Genomic DNA, 20511 nt, shown 5'->3' with positions numbered 1-20511 from the left:
CTGTGGTATTTTCTGAGCTATGAGCGCTGGCTTGGATGTGGTTGTGAAAGAGTTGCGGCTGTTTGTGCATATTTCCTGCAATGTGCAACATAACTCTTTAAACTCCACTCCGTATTTATGCTGCTTTGTATGTGTGTATGGGAGGGAATGACTTCAAAAAGTATTGGACAAGTTAATGGAAGATTGGTTGGTCAGTAGGCAATTGCCATGATAGGGAAAAAAGGGCTCCATGTATGGAGGTAATATACCTAGCAACAACAACAAAATGTATGGACTCTTCGTCTCATCCAAAGCTGGATGTGTTTATTATGGAACTAAATGAGAGCACTAGTGGTAGTGTGAGGGCGCAATCTCACCCCCTTCCCCTTGCATCAGTGCTAGTACCTAGATCTGAGAGTGGTACACCAGCACCCAATAGGAGCCAGAGAATTTGGAGCAACTTTGCTGAAAAAAGTGGGAGGGATACAGGTTTATGGTTTCTTAGGAAGCAAACAGAGCCAAATGCGCTTTTCACCAGTGTGCATTTCAGAGTCAGTGTGGTATAGTGATTATTAGACTGTTGGACTTTGCCTCAGAGGTTCACTGGTTGACCTTGGGTAAGTCACAATCTTTCGTACTAACTTAACATGTCTGTTGTGAGGATAAAATGTGGGGCAAGGGGAGAATGAACCATGTATCCCACTTTGAGAGGAAATGTACTTCTAATGTAATTTTTTGTTTCACTTTGCAAGCAATAGTCCAACACAGCTTCCCCCAGAAATATTTCCTTTGTCAGTTTAGAGGAGCACTGCGAGCATCTTCACAGAATCAAACAGAACAACTTTGACTGTAATTTAAATTCTGAAGGCTTTCAGAAAATGTCATTTCTCTTTGTGATACATTTCCTAATGATGTTCTAAGTAACTACCTAGGTACCAGTAAACATTTACCTGTGTCACCATGGGCAGGATTTCACTTTTTTAAAATATTACTTACAAACTTTTCCACAGTTCTTTGCAAAAAGAAAAGAACACACATATCCCGTCCAACGTTCTATGAAGCAATCTGTGTCTCTCCCCACCCCCTGCTTAGTGAGCTACATGGCTCTTGAGACTGTAGCTGGGATTTATCACATTTTAGTGAACAGTTGGTGCAGTCATTTATCCTATACTGTCAGGCATATATGATGAAACTTTGGAGAGATTCATATTCCTGGACTCAACAAAACTAGGCCAATGCATCCTTGGAGCACCTTGTGGACAGACTTCAAAATCAGCTCGTTGCGCAGCAGAGCAGTTGTGCTCATTCTCTGAACATTTTAACAAGTCAGAGTAATGACAGATGAGCCCTTTAAAGGACTTCTTGCTTGTGAGTTATTTATATTTGATTGTTTTATGGCCAGCATTTTTATGTTGCACAGCCTCTGGACTTCTGACTGCATAATACACTTTGTGTCCCCTGAACTTCAAATAAATAAACAAAATGGAGCCAGCACCATATCAAGAAAATAGAGACGATAATTTACTATGTCAGGAATTCATGATTAAAAGGCCACTCCGTTTAGAAACAGCAGGAGTAGAATGTCCCCAATTTCCCCCTAGTGACAGTTACGGAGATCAGAGTAATTCTATATACAACGGAGACATGATTCTGGAACAGTGAGCGGGTAGAGAAGCCACTACCCAACAAACAGACATGGAATAAACAAGCTTGAATGGCAGCCCAGCAACATGTCAAAGGAAACACTATGCTGTTCTGAACTGGTATCTGTATTCATGCCCTCAGATATGACAGATACTGGCAGTAAGAAAAGAAGTTGTTGTACACCTTGTGTGAGAGAGCTTCAACCCTCCTGCTATAGATCCCAAGTGTCTTCAGAGCCCCAGGCATTCTCGTTTCAGAAAGACCCTGAGCTCTTCACTCTGAGCCCTTCGGAGAACTGTTCATTTACAGTCTTAAGGTAAAGGTAAAGGGACCCCTGACCATTAGGTCCAGTCGTGGCCGACTCTGGGGTTGCAGCACTCATCTCGCTTTATTGGCCAAGGGAGCCGGCATACAGCTTCCAGGTGATGTGGCCAGCATGACTAAGCCGCTTCTAGCGAACCAGAGCAGTGCGCAGAAACGCTGTTTACCTTCCTGCCGGAGTGGTACCTATTTATCTACTTGCACTTTGACGTGCTTTCAAACTGCTAGGTTGGCAGGAGCTGGGACTGAGCAACGGGAGCTCACCCCATCACAGGGATTTGAACCGCCAACCTTCTGATCGGCAAGTCCTAGGCTCTATGGTTTAACCCACAGCGCCACCCGCATCATAGTCTTACTTCCCCATTAATTCTTCTATCAACTGGTGTGCAAGGAGTCTTTCCCTTCAGATAACCCCTTCCCTCACTGAGTCACCACTGGGGTAACAAGGCTCCAGAAATGCTGCCTTATTCCTTCCTCCTGGACTGCATCCTAAGTCGCTGTGGCAAGGCTTGCCCACTGCCTAGCTCTTTCCTCTTTCTGTTACTTCTTCCCCCATTCCTGCTTGGAACCCCCTTTAAATGCAACCTTGGGCAACAGAAACCACAAGAGTAGCAGTGGTGGTGGTGGCTTCCAGGTTCCATCAAGATCTTACAGACCTCTCGCAAGATCTAGCCAGAACCCGGAAGCTGCCACTGCATGACCCAGGTAAGCGAGGCTTTGGTGTGGCGCGCCTTCCTTTTTATCTCAGGTGGCAAAATGGGACAGACAGCCCTTTATATACTACCTAAATGCCAAGATTTCCAGCAGTTTTCTAAGCGGTTTGCAAAGTATAAAAACCTGTTAAACAGACATTACCATATAAACTTTCATAATCACAATACACAATAAAACAACACAATAAAAAATGCAATTAAAACTGGAAGCTCCAGTCAAAAGATCAAGGGTCTATCTCCAGAAGCTGGTGGAATGCCACTACAGATGGGGCCTCTCATATTTCAGCAGGTAGTGGATTCCATAATACTGGTGCTACCAGTAAAAACAGTTGTTGTGGGGGTGTGATACAGTGGCTGCTATGTCTAAAAAGAAGAAAAGACACAGGGCCACAAAATGGGGCAGGCATGCCCTTCATTGGGGGCAGGGGGTGGGGAGGACACACAGAGAGAAGCTCATTGCAGCTCTCCTGTGTTCAGAAAAGATAGGAGGATGGGTGTCCAGGCCTGGCATACAATGAAATGACAGCATTGTTGCATACCACGCAATCTCTGAGCGGTGTGATATCCCAGGTATCCCAAGGTCTGTGTTTCCTTTTGGAAATGAGGCACAGTGGAGACTGTGAAGTCTTTATGATATATGGTTTATTTACACATATATACAACCTGAGCCTGCGATGGAGGGGTTCACAGCATTAACACCCCAAAAGGTTCTTGTTTCTCCCATTTCTGTAGCCTTGGATTCAAGCAGAAAGCCACCATGCCTCTCTCTCTGCCTTTCCCAGCCTACAACCCCCCCTTTTTTTTACCTCTAGGTCACATCACATAAAGCTCTCAAGTCTAGCTTTGTCTTCTAAATAACTCTGAGTTGGGGGAGGGGCCAGAACCATTTGCCATCTGGCCCAGAGCCTTTGCTTTCCCTGTGATTCATGTACTTCCACAGTTATATAACTCAAATGTACATGATTATGGCTACATTACAAACAGGAATAAAAACATTGCTGTTATGACTCCAGCGTTAAGTCATGTTTGGGTAGATCAGTCTCGAGAGGACTGAAGCAAGCAAGGGAAAGGATGGTGTCATATTCATTTAACTCTGGTATCAGAAAGGCTTCATGTGATTTAAGAATCTGGGTAAACAATTGCACAGAAATTGGAGCCAGAATGTTCTGAGCTATTGGATGGAGAGATGGGACAACACATGGAGGTGCCTCTAATCTGGCAGCTGGGAAAGAAAGTGGCAGCTGGCTGTTAGGGTAGGCAGCTGCTGGGACTGTATAAACAGAATTTCATAATATGTAAATGTAACCACTGTCAGAGTCTATTTTGAGTTTCAACTATTCATAAGGTGTTTGTACTTCCTGCATAAGCAATGAGGCTATAACTTTTATATATGAATATGAATTTTATATATATTATGCAGCAATAAAATTAGCAAATGCAAAGGTTTTGATCCTGCAAACACTTAAGTGCAAGCAGACGCTTTTTAAAAAAAAATGTAGTGCAGTTCAAGACATTTGGGGAAATGGCCTCTCATATGCAACATATTATTAATTTTTCAATACACAACATTCTGATGCTTAAAATTCATGAATTTATGTTAGAAGTGGATTAGTGTAGTACACAATCTATGCTTTATGGAAATGAACAAAAGGAAATTTGTGTCTACAATAATTATTATCAGGACTCGAATGCACATTTCTCCATATGTCTCTGGCCTTCTGCATAAACAACTACCTGACATTTAGAAGACATCTGAAGGCAGCCCTGTTCAGGGAAGTTTTTAATGTGTATTTTTGATCTATGTTGGAAGCCGCCCAGAGTGGCTGGGGAAGCCCAGCCAGATGGGCGGGGTACAAATAAATAACAATAACAATAACAATAACAATAACAATAATAATAATAACAATAATAATTTTATTTGTTCAACAGCACCTAAAGTGGGAGGGCAACTAGACTGGCAACTAGACTGACTTTGATGCTAGATTCTAGAATGATGATAAAGGAGTCTGTTTGTAAGCATCTTGATAACATTGTAGTAATTGGTAGAACTCAGCATGGATTTGTCAATAATAGATTATGCCAGACTAATCTTATCAGTTTTCCAAGTTGTTATTATTATTGGGTTACTAATTTAGTGGATTGTGGGACCGTGAACAAATTTATCTTGAGTTCCACAAAACATTTGACAAAGTTCGCTGTAATATCTGGGGTAGGGAACAGATTAAATGAAGGTTAGGCTGGTGGATTTCCAGCTGGTTTGGAAAACTATCCTCAGAGCATGCTCTTCAAAAATTCCTCATCAAACAGGATAGAGGTTCTGAGTGGGGTGCTCAAGAGCAGTGTCCACTGACAAAAGCCCCCCTAGACTTGTTGCAGTGAGGAGGAAGACTCCAGAGAAGAGGGCCCCATGCAGTGTGTCTTGCACAAGAGCATTCCCAAACCTAGTACCGATAGCATACCCTCCAACATTTCTGATGAAAATAGGGACGTCCCATTCCATAATGATAATTCCACTATTTATACCCCCATATTGGGTTGCTACTCTGGGCAGCTTCCAACATATATAAATACACACATATATAACATTAAACCATAAAAACTTCCCTATACAGGATTGCCTTCAGGCGGCTCTGATAACTCCATACCCTCCAACGTTTCTCCAGTGAAAACAGGGACATCCTAAGGAAAAGCGAGACATTCCAGGATTAAATCAGAAACTGGGACAGAAACTGGGAAACTGAAATGTCCCTGTAAAATAGGGACACTTGGAGGGTGTAAAATAGGGACACTTGGTTGCCATGGAATGTACATCCAAGATTTTCTAGGAGTGTCCTCTTACATTGCAATCAACAATACTTTCTTCCAAGTATATCCTGAGATTGCAGATACAATCCTGATGCTTGTAAGGCTTGTAAATGCTTATAACATTTTGTCTGTCACTAATCTGTTATATATTTATACATTTTGAAAAGTATTTTTGGAAGGAGATTTAAGACAGATGTATTTATACTTTTGGATTTGAGATACTTATAAACAATATATTAGAAATGTTATGTATAAGGTAGATACTTGTTACTTATAAATAATGCATATATGAAACTCAGTGCAAATAAAAGTGTTGTATGGGAACCCCTTTTGGCTAGAGAAAGGAGCCTTTGCTATGTCCAAGGCATAAGATTAAGCCTCTGCAGAATAGTGGGTGGGAGGAAAGAAACAACAAAATGCAGAAAATCAAGGTCTAATGAACATTATATATCTCATATAGGTATGCAAGAATTAAAATAGCTTACCAAACATAGGTCTATGCCAACTGAATGTAAATTGTTATACATTCTATGAACAGAAAGTAAAATTTGGCAGGGTGCAATGTACATGAAACATTATTTAACAGAAAGCAAAGGAAGCGGCTTTGGTCCATAAGGAAAGAAACCCTCCAACACCCAGCTAGGCAATACCTTTACAGTATTAGGACTAACACACTAACCAACATGTCACAAAAGTGTGTAGAGCTTTCGAGGCCTCCAGAACTCTTCCTCAGGCAAAATGTTACACAAAGCAAGTGGTGGGGTCGAGGAAAAACTAAAAACAAAAAAGTACGAAAACTGGGCTAATATTGTAACCATCCGTTGAGTTTGCAGACACAGTTCCAAGGTGGAGGTTGCAGGATTGAGGAAGCCCCCCCAAGTTGTGGGTGAACATATCAGACGACACAGCAATTCTTCAGACAGCTCGTTTATTCACAGGCCGGAACAGAACTGAACTGAAGGGTTCAGCCAGCCTGCTTATATAGAGCTCCACTACAACACAACAGTAACAACTTTCTGTAACTATCCAATCACTGAACATCACTTTCAATTCCTTATTTGTATATGTGGACCTGAGTGAAAACTATCTACGGTACCCCGCCCCCCATCCCAGGGTGAGAACTTCAGTACATAACTCCCCCCCCCCCCATGTGCCACAGGTACCAGGGAGATCCTTGTGCACTGCCCTACTCAATGGCAACTTCCAAGGGGTTCACTGGGGCTTAGTCCTACGGACGTGGGGCGAGGACTTCAGCCTTGCACATCTAGAATGGGGGGCGTGTAAAGAAGCAAGGGCTGCTCCCCATTTATGAGGAGTCACAATATCGGCTTGCAAGCCTGAAACGAAACACAAAAGGGTCCTTCTTGTCCCAACTCTGGCGTTTATCATTCTCAGGTAGCGGGAAAGTAAAAAGTAAAGCCCGAGGCTTAAGAATCGTGTTTTTTTATCGTGCTCAGCAACGTGTTTTTGTAGACCCCTTCTCTTGTGACTGCTTTCCTAGTGCAAACGCTGCTTAACTAAACCCCATATTTAAAAGCTGCTTCTCCAACGCTCAGCAATGCGCAGGCTTGCACCATTCGCACAGAGGAAAGGCATAGAGGCTCGCGGCTGCGATGCGAACGCCCCAAAGCCCCTTGCATCTACCTAACCTTCCCCTGTCGAGACGCACTTGCGTCGATGTATAGGGCAAGAGAGAAGCGCTTGATTGCCACCTCGCGGTTTACCCAATCCGGCGTGGGTTCCGGCAAGGGGCGGGTTGTTTACTTTGAGGCGCCGGAAGCAGCGCTTGGTCTTATGCTGCGGCGGTGGGCGTGGCTCCGCTCACCCTGCGGCTTTGAGTAGGGGAAGAGGGGCGGGGCGTCGCCGGCAAGGCGGCTGCGTACGGACGTCCTTCCTCCTGCCTCCCCCCCCCTCGTCTCTTGGCTTCGCCCGCCAGGGGTGGCTGCGGAGGGAGGGGCGGCAGCGATGCTCTCCGCTCCGCGGCGCCGGCGGTGTGGGGCGGGCCCGTCGGGTCCTTGAGGCGGCGCCGAGAGACACCTTCCGCAGCCCCACCACCATGCCGTGCACCTGCGGGAACTGGCGGCGCTGGATCCGGCCTCTGGTGGCCACGGTCTACGTCGTGGGGCTGCTGCTGGCCGTGCCGCTCTGCGTGTGGGAGCTGCAGAAGCTGGAGGTGAGGGCGGAGCGGCGCCGGGGGGCGGAGAGAGGCGGCCCAGGGGCGCCTCCGGGGTGGGAATGGGGGGAAGAGGGGCAAACGCAGACCCCGCGCCCTCGGGTCTCCCACATGCGCTCGGCTTTGCTGACAGTCTTAACGCCGTCCTGAAACGCGCTTCTTCCGCGCACAACATGGAACGTGCGTCATGTGGGAATGCGCTTCGCGCTCTAGGCTTAGGGGGGACACGCAAAAGAAACAACGGACGGTGCTGGAGGTGAATGTGTCACGTGTCCCCCCGCTCTCCATGGTTTCTGGCCTTGAGGGATGATGATGATGAATCACCCGCCATTGTAGGCCCCAGCTGCCCTTCCAAGATAAAGCCAGACGTGTCACCGTCGGCATTATTCTAGGTACTGTTTGATAAGCATCCTTTACCCCTTCAGAAAGGAAAAAGAGAACCTCCAGCAAGTTTTGCCTGGTTCAGAGGTGAGGTCAAGAAAGAGGGTTGTGGTAACCATTGTTTTCTTAAAAGTTATCTTCTGCACCATGAAAATAAATAACAGCAGTAATTAAAATGAGAAAAAGAAAAAAGAAAGAGGATTGACACATCCTCTCAAAACTCTGCAGCCCAACTCGCTTCTGGAAGGGCATATGTATCCTAGGGTCATCTTGGGTTGCGGAGCTCAAGTAAGAATGTTTAGCTTGCTTGACTCCAGATAACCTAAATGTGATGTTTGCTACATAGGGAGCAAGTAAGAGGAAGTCCAGAAATACATACATCTACATAAATACTCCTCATCTGGAGCTGTTGCGAAGGCCACCCTATAGTGAGACAGCAAGAGCATCGGAGAGGACTAGAGTGTCAGCAGGTGAAGGGGATTTCTCTTGTCTGTATGATGTACTAAAGATTACAACAAATTCAGGTGTTCATGGGGGTAGGCGGTGCCACATAGAAAGATGCTATATTCATGTTTTTAGTTCATTACCATCCCACTCAGAGCAGTTCATACGGGGCTAAAGGAGTTTATGAAAACACACAAACAGATGAACAGGATCCATCTTTCAAAAACAGGATTCAAAACCAGCAACCAAACAGTAGCTCCCACGCTTAAAGAACAATTTGTTCCATAGTGCATGGACAAGTTGGCTGGGGAGGGGAAGGTAGTTAGAAGGAGTAACTTAAAGCAAATCCAGAAGCCAGGGGTGTGTATACTCCTGTCTTCCATTTCCAGAATCTCTCACAAGAGATACTTACTTGACATAATATCATTATGACAGGGAAGGGTTTAATCCAAAGAGACAGGCAGGTAGATGGTGCATTTGCCTGTTAATGGACATCATTTGGTTGGTGTGGGTCTTACTCTGAGGTAGACAATGAAGTGCTCTCCAGATGTTTTGGACTACATCTCTCATCATCCTTTGCCATTGGTCAAGCTGGCTGGGACTGATGGGAGTTGTAGTCTGGAAATCTGGAGGGCACCACATTGTCTAACTTGTGGCACAAAGTGATGGATGCAAAGTGATGCCTTCTGCAAATGAAATAATACAGAATAATGAATCTCAACACCTTCAATCTACATGTGAGTTATGGTAATTTCTGTCTTCACATTTGCTAGTCCATGTGGACTGGCACTTAAGTAAAACACACCTGCGCTAGTACCTCTTCCTGTACCACAAGACATTCTTTGAATCTCTGTGCTCCTGCCTCCCCCTTTAGCATTTCCATATTTAAAGTAGGCAACTACCAGGGAATCCCTGTTACTCTTATGTAAGGCTTGGAAGTTTAATTAATTGTTTAGTGAACTATTGCAGATATTTCTGTGCCTTCAAATAACAAGGTTGCTCACAGGCTGGATCTGTAAGTATAAAGGTTTCTGGTGATGCTAACTATTCCCAATCATCTGTTGCTTAGACAGAAAGGTATAAAGAAGAAACAGGCTGTAGGTGTCTTTATGCACCCTGTCCTTGTGGCTGCTTTACATGACACAAGGAAAAATGGCTCCTCACATTTAAGTGTTTACAGTAACATTTAAGAAGATGCATACATAAAACACACACTAAAATAAGCACTCTAATGTTGCATATTAGAGCTGCCCATAGCAAACAAGATGGTATACATGCATTTTCCCTTAAACTACTAAGAAGTGTGTTATGGAAAGATCTGGACCAGGTTCTTGGCATTTAGCAGTATGTGTATTACTAACTTAAATCTTAGTGTAGAAGTGAAGGAACCTCTTATGCTGCAAGTTGGTCTTCCAAGTGTTCCTAACTTGATTCTTGGTTAGAACTGTGTGTGTTAGATACTTGGATCTAAAAGAAGTTGTAGCAGCTGTTGTAGCTAACCACACTTTAAATTTTGAGTCTAATAATGCAAAAATACTATATGTTTTAATTATTAATGCATGTTCTGCTCTTGGAAGAGAAGAGCCATTAAATATAGTACTGCTGCTTCAGAGAAAGCGATTTATGGACTGCTTTATCGGTTTTACTGTCATTGTTTCTCAAATTTCCTACTGTAATTTCTTGTGCTTGTGCTCTTCTTTTTTGTGTTGTTCAAGGTTGGAATCCATACCAAGGCATGGTTTATTGCTGGGATATTTTTATTGATGACAATACCAATATCTCTTTGGGGAATATTGCAACATTTAGTTCATTATACTCAACCTGAATTACAGAAACCAATAATAAGGTAACCTATCATATATGCTTCTGCTGGTTATTCCATATTAGCAATACAAACACTTGGTTAATTGCAAATGTGTTTTCTTATGACAGGATTCTATGGATGGTGCCAATTTACAGCCTAGACAGCGTAAGTATTTTTTCTTCTCTTTTTGGGATTATTGAATTCTTGCTCTAGAAACCAGTTGAATAATCTAATGAACTTCTCATACTGTGATTTTTCACACGATACAACCTTTTTGTAAAATTGTAACCTCATTTCCATTAAGGTTTCCTGGCAGAAGCCCAGATGTGTGTGATTGAGGCATTTGTTAATATGTTGCTTTTCTGGAGTTTCATCCAGTAAGTCATACTCTGTGCTGATGGTTTGAAGCACGCTGATTTCAGTGGGTCATGTTACGTTTGCTTCATGTTATGTTTTTTCAGGTTGCATCCTGCGCGACCCAGAAGTACCAGAAAGGGTTACTTCCGGGTTTCGCTGCTCTCGCATGCGCAGTAGCGCCAAATTGCGCTTCGCGCATGCGCACAAGCTCCAAATCATGCCACGCACCTGCGCAGATATGGCACTTCAGGTTGCGGACTTTTCACGTTGCAAACGGGCCTTCGCAACGGATCCCGTTCGCAAACAGAGCTACCACTGTACAACTCACTGAGCATTAATTCACTGGAAAATAAGACGTAATGCAACTGAAAGTAGACAAGTACATATTTGTATCTAATGTGAACCATAAGGCCTATATACAGAGCATGTTGCTTCTGTTTTGCAGAGTACTAGCTCATTGTTTGCTATGTTTTGTAACACTGTTTGCCTTGTTTGCAACAGCAAATACAGGCTCTAAAGGATATCTTGGGAAGTACGTCCCATTTAGCTCAATTGGATTTAATTTAGTTAAACCATAGGATTGAGCTATGGATTAAGCCTTTCTTAATTATTGAATGTTTAACTGCAGCAGAGAGTTCTGTAAATTATTTATTTAATTTTTATACTGGCAAACAATAATATTTCGAAAGAAAATGTAATAGCATGGAATCTCAGTGTAAACTGCAGTGCGTGTGTGTCTAATCTAATGTCTTTTTCTTTGATAGTGGATAGCATTGAAATATCCCAGTATTGCAATATATGTGGATACTTGTAGAGAATGCTATGAAGCGTATGTCATCTATAACTTCATGGTCTTCCTTTCAAATTACCTGACCAATCGGTATCCAAATCTAGTGTTAATCCTAGAAGCCAAAGATCAGCAAAGGCATCTACCACCATTGTGTTGCTGTCCACCATGGGCTATGGGAGAGTGAGTACATCATACCGTTCTTTTTTCAAAGCTTATGTTCATGTCATTATGGATATTACCTCTTGGATTCGTGTAAGATTTAACACACTTTTTTTGCTATATGTGGCACTAGTTTCCATGGATGCTCTTTGGAGTTCTTGAAAAACACATTTATAAACAATACTTTGGGAAATTGTTTCCTGAAAATAGGACTTGTTAGTGAATCAAAAGGATTTCTTTTTCCCAGAAGCAGTTGGTAGCTTCATTGACTGCTATAAAAGAATGAGTGAATGCTGTAGGGTAGTACTGTACAGCAGTTAGATTTCAGGGATTGATTGCTCACTTAGCTTCTCCCCCTGACTTGTAGTAGCTTTTGGTGGGGGCTGCTGCTTTCTCTATTCCAGAATGCAACAGGATGGAGAATGCAACAGGATGGAGAATGCACCTTTGTAGTGCCATCATATGGCAGCCTTCCCTGGGAAGGAACAAAGTGACCCAAGTTTCCTTGTTGGTGCAGTCTCTCTCCCAGCAAGGTAGCCTTCCAATGATGATTAATGTCTGGACTCTTTGATTGAAAGGACACAACAGGATATGAAGAAATAAGACAGAATGTTTTGACTACAATTAAGATGAAGGTTTTGCCAATGTTTCTATTCTAGTTTTAACCCTTCCAATAAAAGGTGTGCAGTTGAAATTCAAGACTTGTAACAAGTTTCTTTGAAACTATAAATGCCAAAAGTTAATGTGTATTATGCAGCTGTGACTTTGAAAGGTGAGATACCATCAACATATTTTGATAAATAGCAGCATACAGCTCATTGAATATCTATGTGATGGTTAGAACCTAAAAGTAATAATTAGTTGGCCAGGGGTGTAGCCATCCTGTTACCTTGCTGGATCTGTCTGCAAAACAGTATCTCTGCAATTTGTATAGGATACTGTAGAACTCTACAGGTGCCCGTGTTTTTCCACATGGTAGAGCTGTAGAAGTGGGAAAATATATTGAAATAACGTAAGATAAAGTATTAGAAATATTCCCGTATGAAATGGTGATTCTTATATTCATCAGTTATAGTTTAGTCTATATAGATGCTGCAAGAAGAAAATGTCTAGGACACATTATTAACTGTGACTTAACATTTTAAAAGTGTTTTGATTGAAAAGCATGATGGTATGTGAATGTTAGGGTATTCTTGCTAGCAGTTGTATTTAACTCTGTAAGTTTCCCCTCCCTCCCCAGAAGATATTACATAAAGGGTTTCAGCTATATTCTGAGTTAGTCTTTGTGATGTACAGGAACTTTGTTGTGTGAAATGATAGTTCTGGATGCTAATATTTACAGTAAAAGTAGAATATATGGTTGTCTGTGTTGCAGCTTTGAATGAACTGAACTCAGTCTGTGTCTTTTTCATAGGGTGCTGTTGTTCAGGTGCAAGCTTGGTGTTTTGCAGTATACAGTGGTCAGACCATTCACCACTATTATTGCTTTGTAAGTATGAAGAAATATTTTAGCCTCAAAATGCTATATATATAGATGTATCACTTTGCTAGTGATGTGAGGTGAGAGTATTCTCTGCTAGAAAATTCTCCGGAAAATATTCTCCACAAACTGTAAATTCTAATGTAAGAACCAGTTTTACAACCCACATTTAAAAAATCTAGTAAATAATAAGTCAAGCTGTGATATTTCCAGTGTAAGTAGTGAATAATGATTTTTTTGATCCAGTTACATTACTGGGCACTGTGTCATTCACCATTGGCAGTTCTGAAATGTGAGCTACAGAAAACATTTTTAATTTTTTTTTTTTAGTTTTAAAAATGCTATTCTTTTAATTTGATGAACATTTGAATTTGTATGTATTTCAACTATATATAATAACCTTTCTTTCTATTTTGGTGTGACCCTATTCTTAGCAATATTATACCTTTGGGCATACAGTGTGATTTATTTATTTTTATACAGAAAGTAGCTTTAATGCTTTATACACTTAAAATACCTAGGCCTATATAATTATGTGTAACAGCATGTGAGGTGACCTTGATTTAAACAGTTAACATTTCTATATTTTTATTTAGTGCCAGTAACTGGTATTTGCAGGGCCATTCAGTGGTACACAGTGCCATTTACCAGAGATTGACATACGGAAATATATTATCATATAATGATAATATATTTAATGTTAATGGCTTCTTTTTTATATATATGTATGCATATAATATTGTTTATCAAGCTGTGTTTTAGTCACATGCATATAGTTATTAAGTGTTAGAGCTATTCGAAGGACAAGATAGCCTATTACTGAATTTACTTGAAATTTCAATTTCAAGATTGGTGCAAAAAATCAAAGAATGTGAATTCACTGCATTGCCCCATTGAATAAAAGTATCTGTACAGTTTTTGGTTGCCCATGAATAAACATGTATATTAATGTATATTAACTAATTATTATTAACTAATTATTATTAACTAATTATCCCAGATCGCAAGGTGATTAAATTGGTCTCAACTGGCCCCAACTTGGTGGAACACTCTGTCACAAGAGACTAGGGCCCTGTGGAACCCGACATTTTTCTGCAGGGCCTGCAAGACAGAGCTGTTCTGCCTGGCCTTTGGTTTGGACTCAATCTGACCCTTATGTTTCCCTCCCCTTATGGTCTTGATTTATCGGCTACTTTTAAAATGAGGCCGCATTTTAAATTGCATTTTAACCTGTATTTTAAATTGGTCCCCCCCATTATGTTTTTACTGTGATTTTATTGGTGTTAGCCGCCCTGAGCCCGGCTCTGTCTGGCTGGGGAGGGTGGGGTATAAATAAAATTTATTATTATTATTTATTATATTTTAAATGAAAATTCTCTAATTTCTCATTAATCGAGAATATTCTCAAGAATATTCTCCAAAAGATTATTCTTGAGAATTTAACATCACTACTTTGCTCTTCTTTTCACTCTTTTTTTTTTGGTTTGGATAGCTGTGCTGTTACTCTGTCTTCTAACCTTAAAGACAATTGCTCATGTAGACAATCAACTATAAACTTTTTCTAAAGTGGAGCTTTATCTAAAAGATGGTGTTTCCTCCCATGCTTTACTATGCATAACCATCCCCAAAGTAATTTTTCTCTAATACGATAATTTATATTAATCAAGTTTTAATTTTTTGAGTGATATCCAATTGTTGTGTCCCTCTCGTACAAAAATGACTTTTCTTCCTGTTGCATATCCATAAGGTCTACCAAAGTTTGTTCTTGGCTTACCACTCATGGTATGTTTGGCAGAAACAAACTGTTGTCCAGGTTCAGATAACATGCCAAACTCTGGCTTTTTAAATCTGCATTGTAGCAGCAACGGGAGGATACCTGTGGGAGCTTCAGAGCAGCATGCACTAGTGCACTGCTTGCTCACATTAACCCATAGTTAGTTTTAAATGCTGGTTTAACATGACATTTGAACTGGACAATTGAATAGAATAGGACTCCTGTGCAGAGGATTGCAACCCTAGCTCCTGAATTTTCTGAGCAATGTTTTGTATTAAACTCTTTCAGAATATGTGAATTGGTTGGTGTATACGATGAAGGAAACTTTAGCTTCAAAAATGCTTGGACCTATTTGGTTTTTTTCAACAATATCTCCCAGCTTGTGAGTAACAGAATTTGAGTTTTCTTTCTCTTTGGAGTGATATTTAAGTGTTTTATTTTAAAAAAATTAAATATTTTAACAATTGTGGTATGCAGAACATATTTTTGATTAGGTGCTTTTATCTTTACATACATTACACATAGAAAATTAAGATTATATGAGAACTAATCCTTAACTTTGGTTCTAAATATGGTGCTATGGATTTTATTGTGTTATTGTACATCTATTTAATTGGTTTTAGAGGCTGCCCTGAGGACTCTGAAAGGTGGGATGATACTGCTTTATATTTATATCCCATGTATTTTCCATCATGAAACCCACAGTGATATACATGTGGTTCCCTAGTGGTCACCCATTCAGGCACTGATCAGACCAAGATGTGCTTAGCTTCAGCAAAGTGGTGGCTTCCTTCACTTTGCAGAAAGAAACAGAGAAATATATGTGGGAATAAAGGAAGCTTATGGCAGCAGCATTCTGGGGTTTCAGACAGGTGTCCTTCCCAGGTCTAGATGGAGAAGTCAGTGATTATACCTGTGATCTTTCGCATGATATGCATGTGCTTTGGCACTGAGCTTTGACCGCCTAGCCATAGATGTTTTTAAATGTTTGAAACAAGAATTGAATTGGCTTGATGTGTTCCGGGGGATTATTGGTATGATGAAATGTAGGAGTTGTGTGTGTTCCCACTGCAAATTGCTAAACATTTCTATCCCTCTGTTCTAGTTTGCCATGTACTGCCTTGTGGTGTTCTATAAAGTACTGCGGGAAGAACTAAACCCAATCAAACCTGTAGGGAAATTTCTGTGTGTAAAGATGGTGGTTTTTGTTTCTTTTTGGTAAGTGGAGTGTTGTAAGCTTTTTTATGTAAAACCTGTTGTGCACATGTCTAAATGCATATGGATACTTAAGTGTTTGTCAGAAAACAAATAGTAATATAATAAGTCTGTTTTTATTTAAATTGCTTACCAGCACAATCCTGTTCATGTTTACTTGGAAGTAAATCTCTTTGGGGCTTACTTCCAAATAAGTTCCAGTTACAGATAGGTAGCCGTGTTGGTCTGCCATAGTCAAAACAAAAAAAATTCCTTCCAGTAGCACCTTAAAGACCAACTAAGTTAGTTCTTGGTATGAGCTTTCGTGTGCATGCACACGAAAGCTCATACCAAGAACTAACTTAGTTGGTCTTTAAGGTGCTACTGGAAGGAATTTTTTTTGTTTTCCAAATAAGTGTGTGCATTTATAGCCACCTTTATCATTCCCAGGGAGCTCAATATGATGTACGTGGTTCTCTCCCTCCCCATTTTATCCTTACAACAACCCTGTGAGGTAGCCTAGGCTGTGAGACACTGACTGGTCCAAGGTCACTCAGTGAGCTTCATAACTGAGCAGGGATTTGAACCCTGGGTTCCTGGATCCTAGTTTGACACTCTAAACACTGCACCATATTGGCTCTCTATAGCAAACTGGATTCACCTATGCAAGGTGTTGTACAATAGTGAAAAGACCAGCCTTCTTCTGTGCTTAAAATTGCCGTGGTGTTTTTTTAAAAAAAGTTTTGTGTTTAAAAACATTTTCATGCAACTTCAAAATAGCTAAGGGTACAACCAAAGTTTTAGCTCTCTTTTATCTAATTCGTTTTAAAGTTTTAGCACAGATTTCCAGTTTATGTTGAAACCTTTCTCCATACTGACAGATCATCTTTGATCTCTTTCCAGAGACACCTCTTAGCCTAGCACAACAGTTTGCGTGGAAGTTCCTTTTTTTGTGGGTGATGCACATTCACTCTTCCTGTGTGAGCATAATGGCCACAGGGCTTGCAAGTTCATATTTCTAGCATTTTATTGATCTGCTTTGTGATCTTAGTATCTTTCACAGATTGTTTTTGTTTTTTCTAACCTTACAATAAAAGCTCGCTAGGACTTTAGACCAGAACCTGCCTCTCAGCTGTGTTAGCTTCTGTGTGGTGATAACCCAATCTCTTCTAAGAATGTCAATTTTGTATAGGCAAGCTGCACTTATTGCATTGTTGGTGAAAGTCGGTGTTATCTCTGAAACACACACATGGGAATGGAAAAGTGTTGAAGCAGTGGCAACTGGTCTACAGGTAAGTTGGAACTGCTGTTGTAAACATAAGCCTTCCAGCGCCCTACATCCTTTGGAATAGATAAAAGGGGCAGATTGGTCTTTGAAGCAAAAGCATTATGGATACATGTAGCTACTTTTTTCACTGAGAGTGAGCAATAGTTATCAGGTAACTAGCCAACCAGCTCCATTAATCAAACTGTCCTACAACACATATCTGTAAATATGCAGGTAAATTTAAGTGCTTAAAACTATTTTTCTAATGGTGTGACTAGTATACTCTTAATAGCTATGCCATCTGCATTGGCCTGCATGAGCACAGTCCTTTCAGTATCATGTTTTGCTTTTTGTCTTCTCTACTAGGTGCGAGAAGGCAATATTTACTCTAAATTAAATATTTAGTTGGTTGCCTGGGGCTTGCTGTCCTAATTTAACCAAAGTACGAGAACAGACTTGGCTGATGGTCCCACTATATGTTTAAGCTGGTGTAAAACACAGGAAGTTTCTGGAATACTATTATTCCGTAAAAGGTAGTTTGTGGTTAATTGGCCATCAAGTAAGTCTAAAGGAGCTGCTGCGAGGAATACATTACATGGTTGCATATGTGGGGCTGAATAGGACTGAATTTGGATTCTTTTGTTTCAGGATTTTATTATCTGCGTGGAGATGTTCTTTGCTGCAATTGCTCATCACTACAGTTTTTCCTACAAACCTTATGTGCAGCAAGCTGAAGAAGGATCATGCTTTGATTCTTTTCTTGCAATGTGGGATATTTCTGATATCAGGGCAGATGTAACTGAACAAGTTCGCAATGTTGGTAAGTGAGGATAAAAATGCAGCCCTAGGAAAAACTGGTGTAAACATTTGAGTTTTCTGAAGATGCCACATGAGCCGTATTGCTAGGTCATTTTTCTATTAACTGCAGTGCCAGACCCACGAAACTAATTTGTTTTTAAATACCTTCCTTTTAGGAAGAACAGTTTTTGGTCAGCCAAGGAAAATGTTTTTTGGTGAAGATTATGAACAGAATGAACATACAAGTTTGCTGTCATCATCCACCCAGGATCCAATTTCTACTGCTTCTTCAATACCATCATCACCTGTGGGCCACTATCAAGGGTTTGGGCATACGTTGACTCCAACAATGCCTCCTGAACCAATATCTGATGTCTTGTGTAAATCAGCAGAAGAGAGTGAGAATCCTCCAACAGAGAAGCCTCTGGATGAAAGTTAGACAACTCTTTTCTCAAATGTTTTGGGATTTGCCTGGATGATGCTCCTATGTTTGTTTGTTTTTGGCCTTGGGAACCTCATTCTTCCCAGAAGAATGTCAGCTGCACCAAGCGGCACATAAAACAGATAATGGAATTTAATTTTAAATGGGGAATTTATGAACTATCACTGAAAGAGCCTATTGGTGCCAGACATATAATTAAATTATTACAGTAAGTTGAGTAGCCAATGCTGCTTGGTTCAAAAACCTGCATCTGTAATTGGAGTGAGGTAGATAGTTCGTGATGTCAACTCTCCTCTCAAAGTAATTGCACCATCCCAGAATACCGTCTCATCAGCATGCCAGAATTGCTGCTGAGCTGCTGGAGACCTTAGCTGGAGCAGTAAATGAAATCATTCTTTTAACAATACTGGCATATATGTGCCACAGTCCAGTTAAGCAGAAGTACTTGGATTTGAGCATTATATGCTGCATTGGCTCTAAATTTTGTTGTTAATGTATTAAGTGTATCTTGGCCTTTCGCATACTGGAAGTTGCTCTGGAGGGTAGTAATCTACTACTGCTTCCTGTTAGCACAGAGATTACCACTAGAGCAACAGAACTCCTCCCCACACCCTCCCCAGATGTGTCACAGAGGATTGAAGAAACAGATTTAGGGGATGCACGGGGTGAGGTGGGGAATTCCTGTTGTTTGTGGTAGTTCTTGTGCTAATAGAGCTACTTGATGCTAAACTGAACACAACTCAGAGTCTAAAGGCATTCTAATTAGAGAGATAAAATGAAACAAGGCTTTTTACTGAAAAACTGATCAGTGTTCCTGTATTTTTGTCTCAAAAAACTCATAGGATTACCAATGGATCGTCAATTAATCTGTGCTCCTCTTATCATGCAGATACCATTTTAATGCCTACTATTCTTGAATTTATAGTATACTTGCCTTCCAAAAATGTATCTAGAATCAAGTAAGCTTTGAAATACTAATACAGAATGTAACAACTTACTGTTTTAAGGACTTGCACATCTGGTCAACAAAAGGGACTTGTTACCCATTCTCACATTTGTATCTGCATTGCATGCTTGCTGTCTTACCTTCATATAAAATGCTGCAGCAAGGTTTACATTAAGTGGCATCTTCAGAGAGAACTCAAGCTATTTTTAGCATTCAGGTGCCCTTTACAGGAATTGAGTTTTTAACTGTTTTGTGGCTGCTACGGTGAACTCATCCTACAAGTGCTTTTGCAGTACTAGTGTGTTATGTAAATACTTGGCCTTATTCACTAGGCTGCATATTTTATGGATAAATTTGGTGTGTCCTTAAAGTGGTTAAAGGGCAAATCATTGCCTTTATTGTACATAATCAAATAAAATTTTATTAACTCTTACTTTGCACTCCTTCAATGTTGAGATCAATGAATAATACTCTTGAGCTCCTTTTCATGGTATTTTTTTTAAATGGTTAACGATTGACTCTGATGGGAGAGGCATCTCTCCCCCCCCCCCATTCCTAGATCACACAAATCAAGGGAAGACCAAAAGATAATGCTCACCAATAGTTTAGTTCCTATGCTTAATTTCAAAGGGGCAAATATTCTCTTGAGTGTAAACAATGCCTTCCTTAATCACAGGTGGGTTTACTCCAGGAAAAAAGGGCAAAGACTATAGAGGCTATAGAGGTACATTGTCTTTTAGCAATTATAATTTTCTGGTGCTTCCCTGTCTTGCTTTTCATCCTGTGGTTTGTTGCCATCTAGGAATACTGCCTGTAAGCTTGATTTAGGCATCTTAGCAATGAACATGGACTTCAGCAAAAGGATGGTGGGGTAATCTGTGGTGAGCAATTTTTGGCTCCTTCAAGGAGGTGGTATCTTCCCTCCAAGTTTATTAATGGTAACTTAACCAACTCTGCATTGATGGCTGTCTCGGGAGTGGGGTGTGAACATTAAAACTAAACCGTTTTATGCTTTTTGCCTCTTTCTAACATTTGTTTAT

At 40.8% G+C, this 20511-nt stretch overlaps 1 protein-coding gene across 1 annotated transcript; it reads left to right on the top strand.

The window, feature by feature from the left end:
* The first annotated feature begins 7297 nt into the window (after positions 1–7297).
* On the top strand, positions 7298–19904 carry TMEM184C (transmembrane protein 184C). The gene is made up of 10 exons (XM_083755866.1): positions 7298–7635; positions 10176–10306; positions 10393–10429; positions 11386–11591; positions 12985–13059; positions 15113–15206; positions 15930–16042; positions 17211–17310; positions 17934–18105; positions 18260–19904. Exons 1-10 carry the CDS (start codon positions 7519–7521, stop codon positions 18520–18522), a joined length of 1308 nt encoding a protein of 435 aa, XP_083611992.1. The 5' UTR covers positions 7298–7518; the 3' UTR covers positions 18523–19904.
* The last annotated feature ends 607 nt before the right edge of the window (positions 19905–20511 follow it).

This window comes from Podarcis gaigeae, assembly GCF_964106915.1.
Source record: "Podarcis gaigeae genome assembly, chromosome: 9".
NCBI lineage: Eukaryota > Metazoa > Chordata > Lepidosauria > Squamata > Lacertidae > Podarcis > Podarcis gaigeae.
The sequence above is the reverse complement of the archived record's forward strand: the minus strand, read 5'-3'. Positions and strand labels throughout refer to the sequence as shown.

Excerpts from the sequence above, each read along its gene's own strand:
- TMEM184C (XM_083755866.1), top strand. The coding sequence starts at position 7,519 with ATGCCGTGCACCTGCGGGAACTGGCGGCGCTGGATCCGGCCTCTGGTG. Across the intron at positions 13,060-15,112 it reads TTCACCACTATTATTGCTTT|AATATGTGAATTGGTTGGTG; the intron begins GTAAGTATGAAG and ends AAACTCTTTCAG. Across the intron at positions 17,311-17,933 it reads CAGTGGCAACTGGTCTACAG|GATTTTATTATCTGCGTGGA; the intron begins GTAAGTTGGAAC and ends CTTTTGTTTCAG.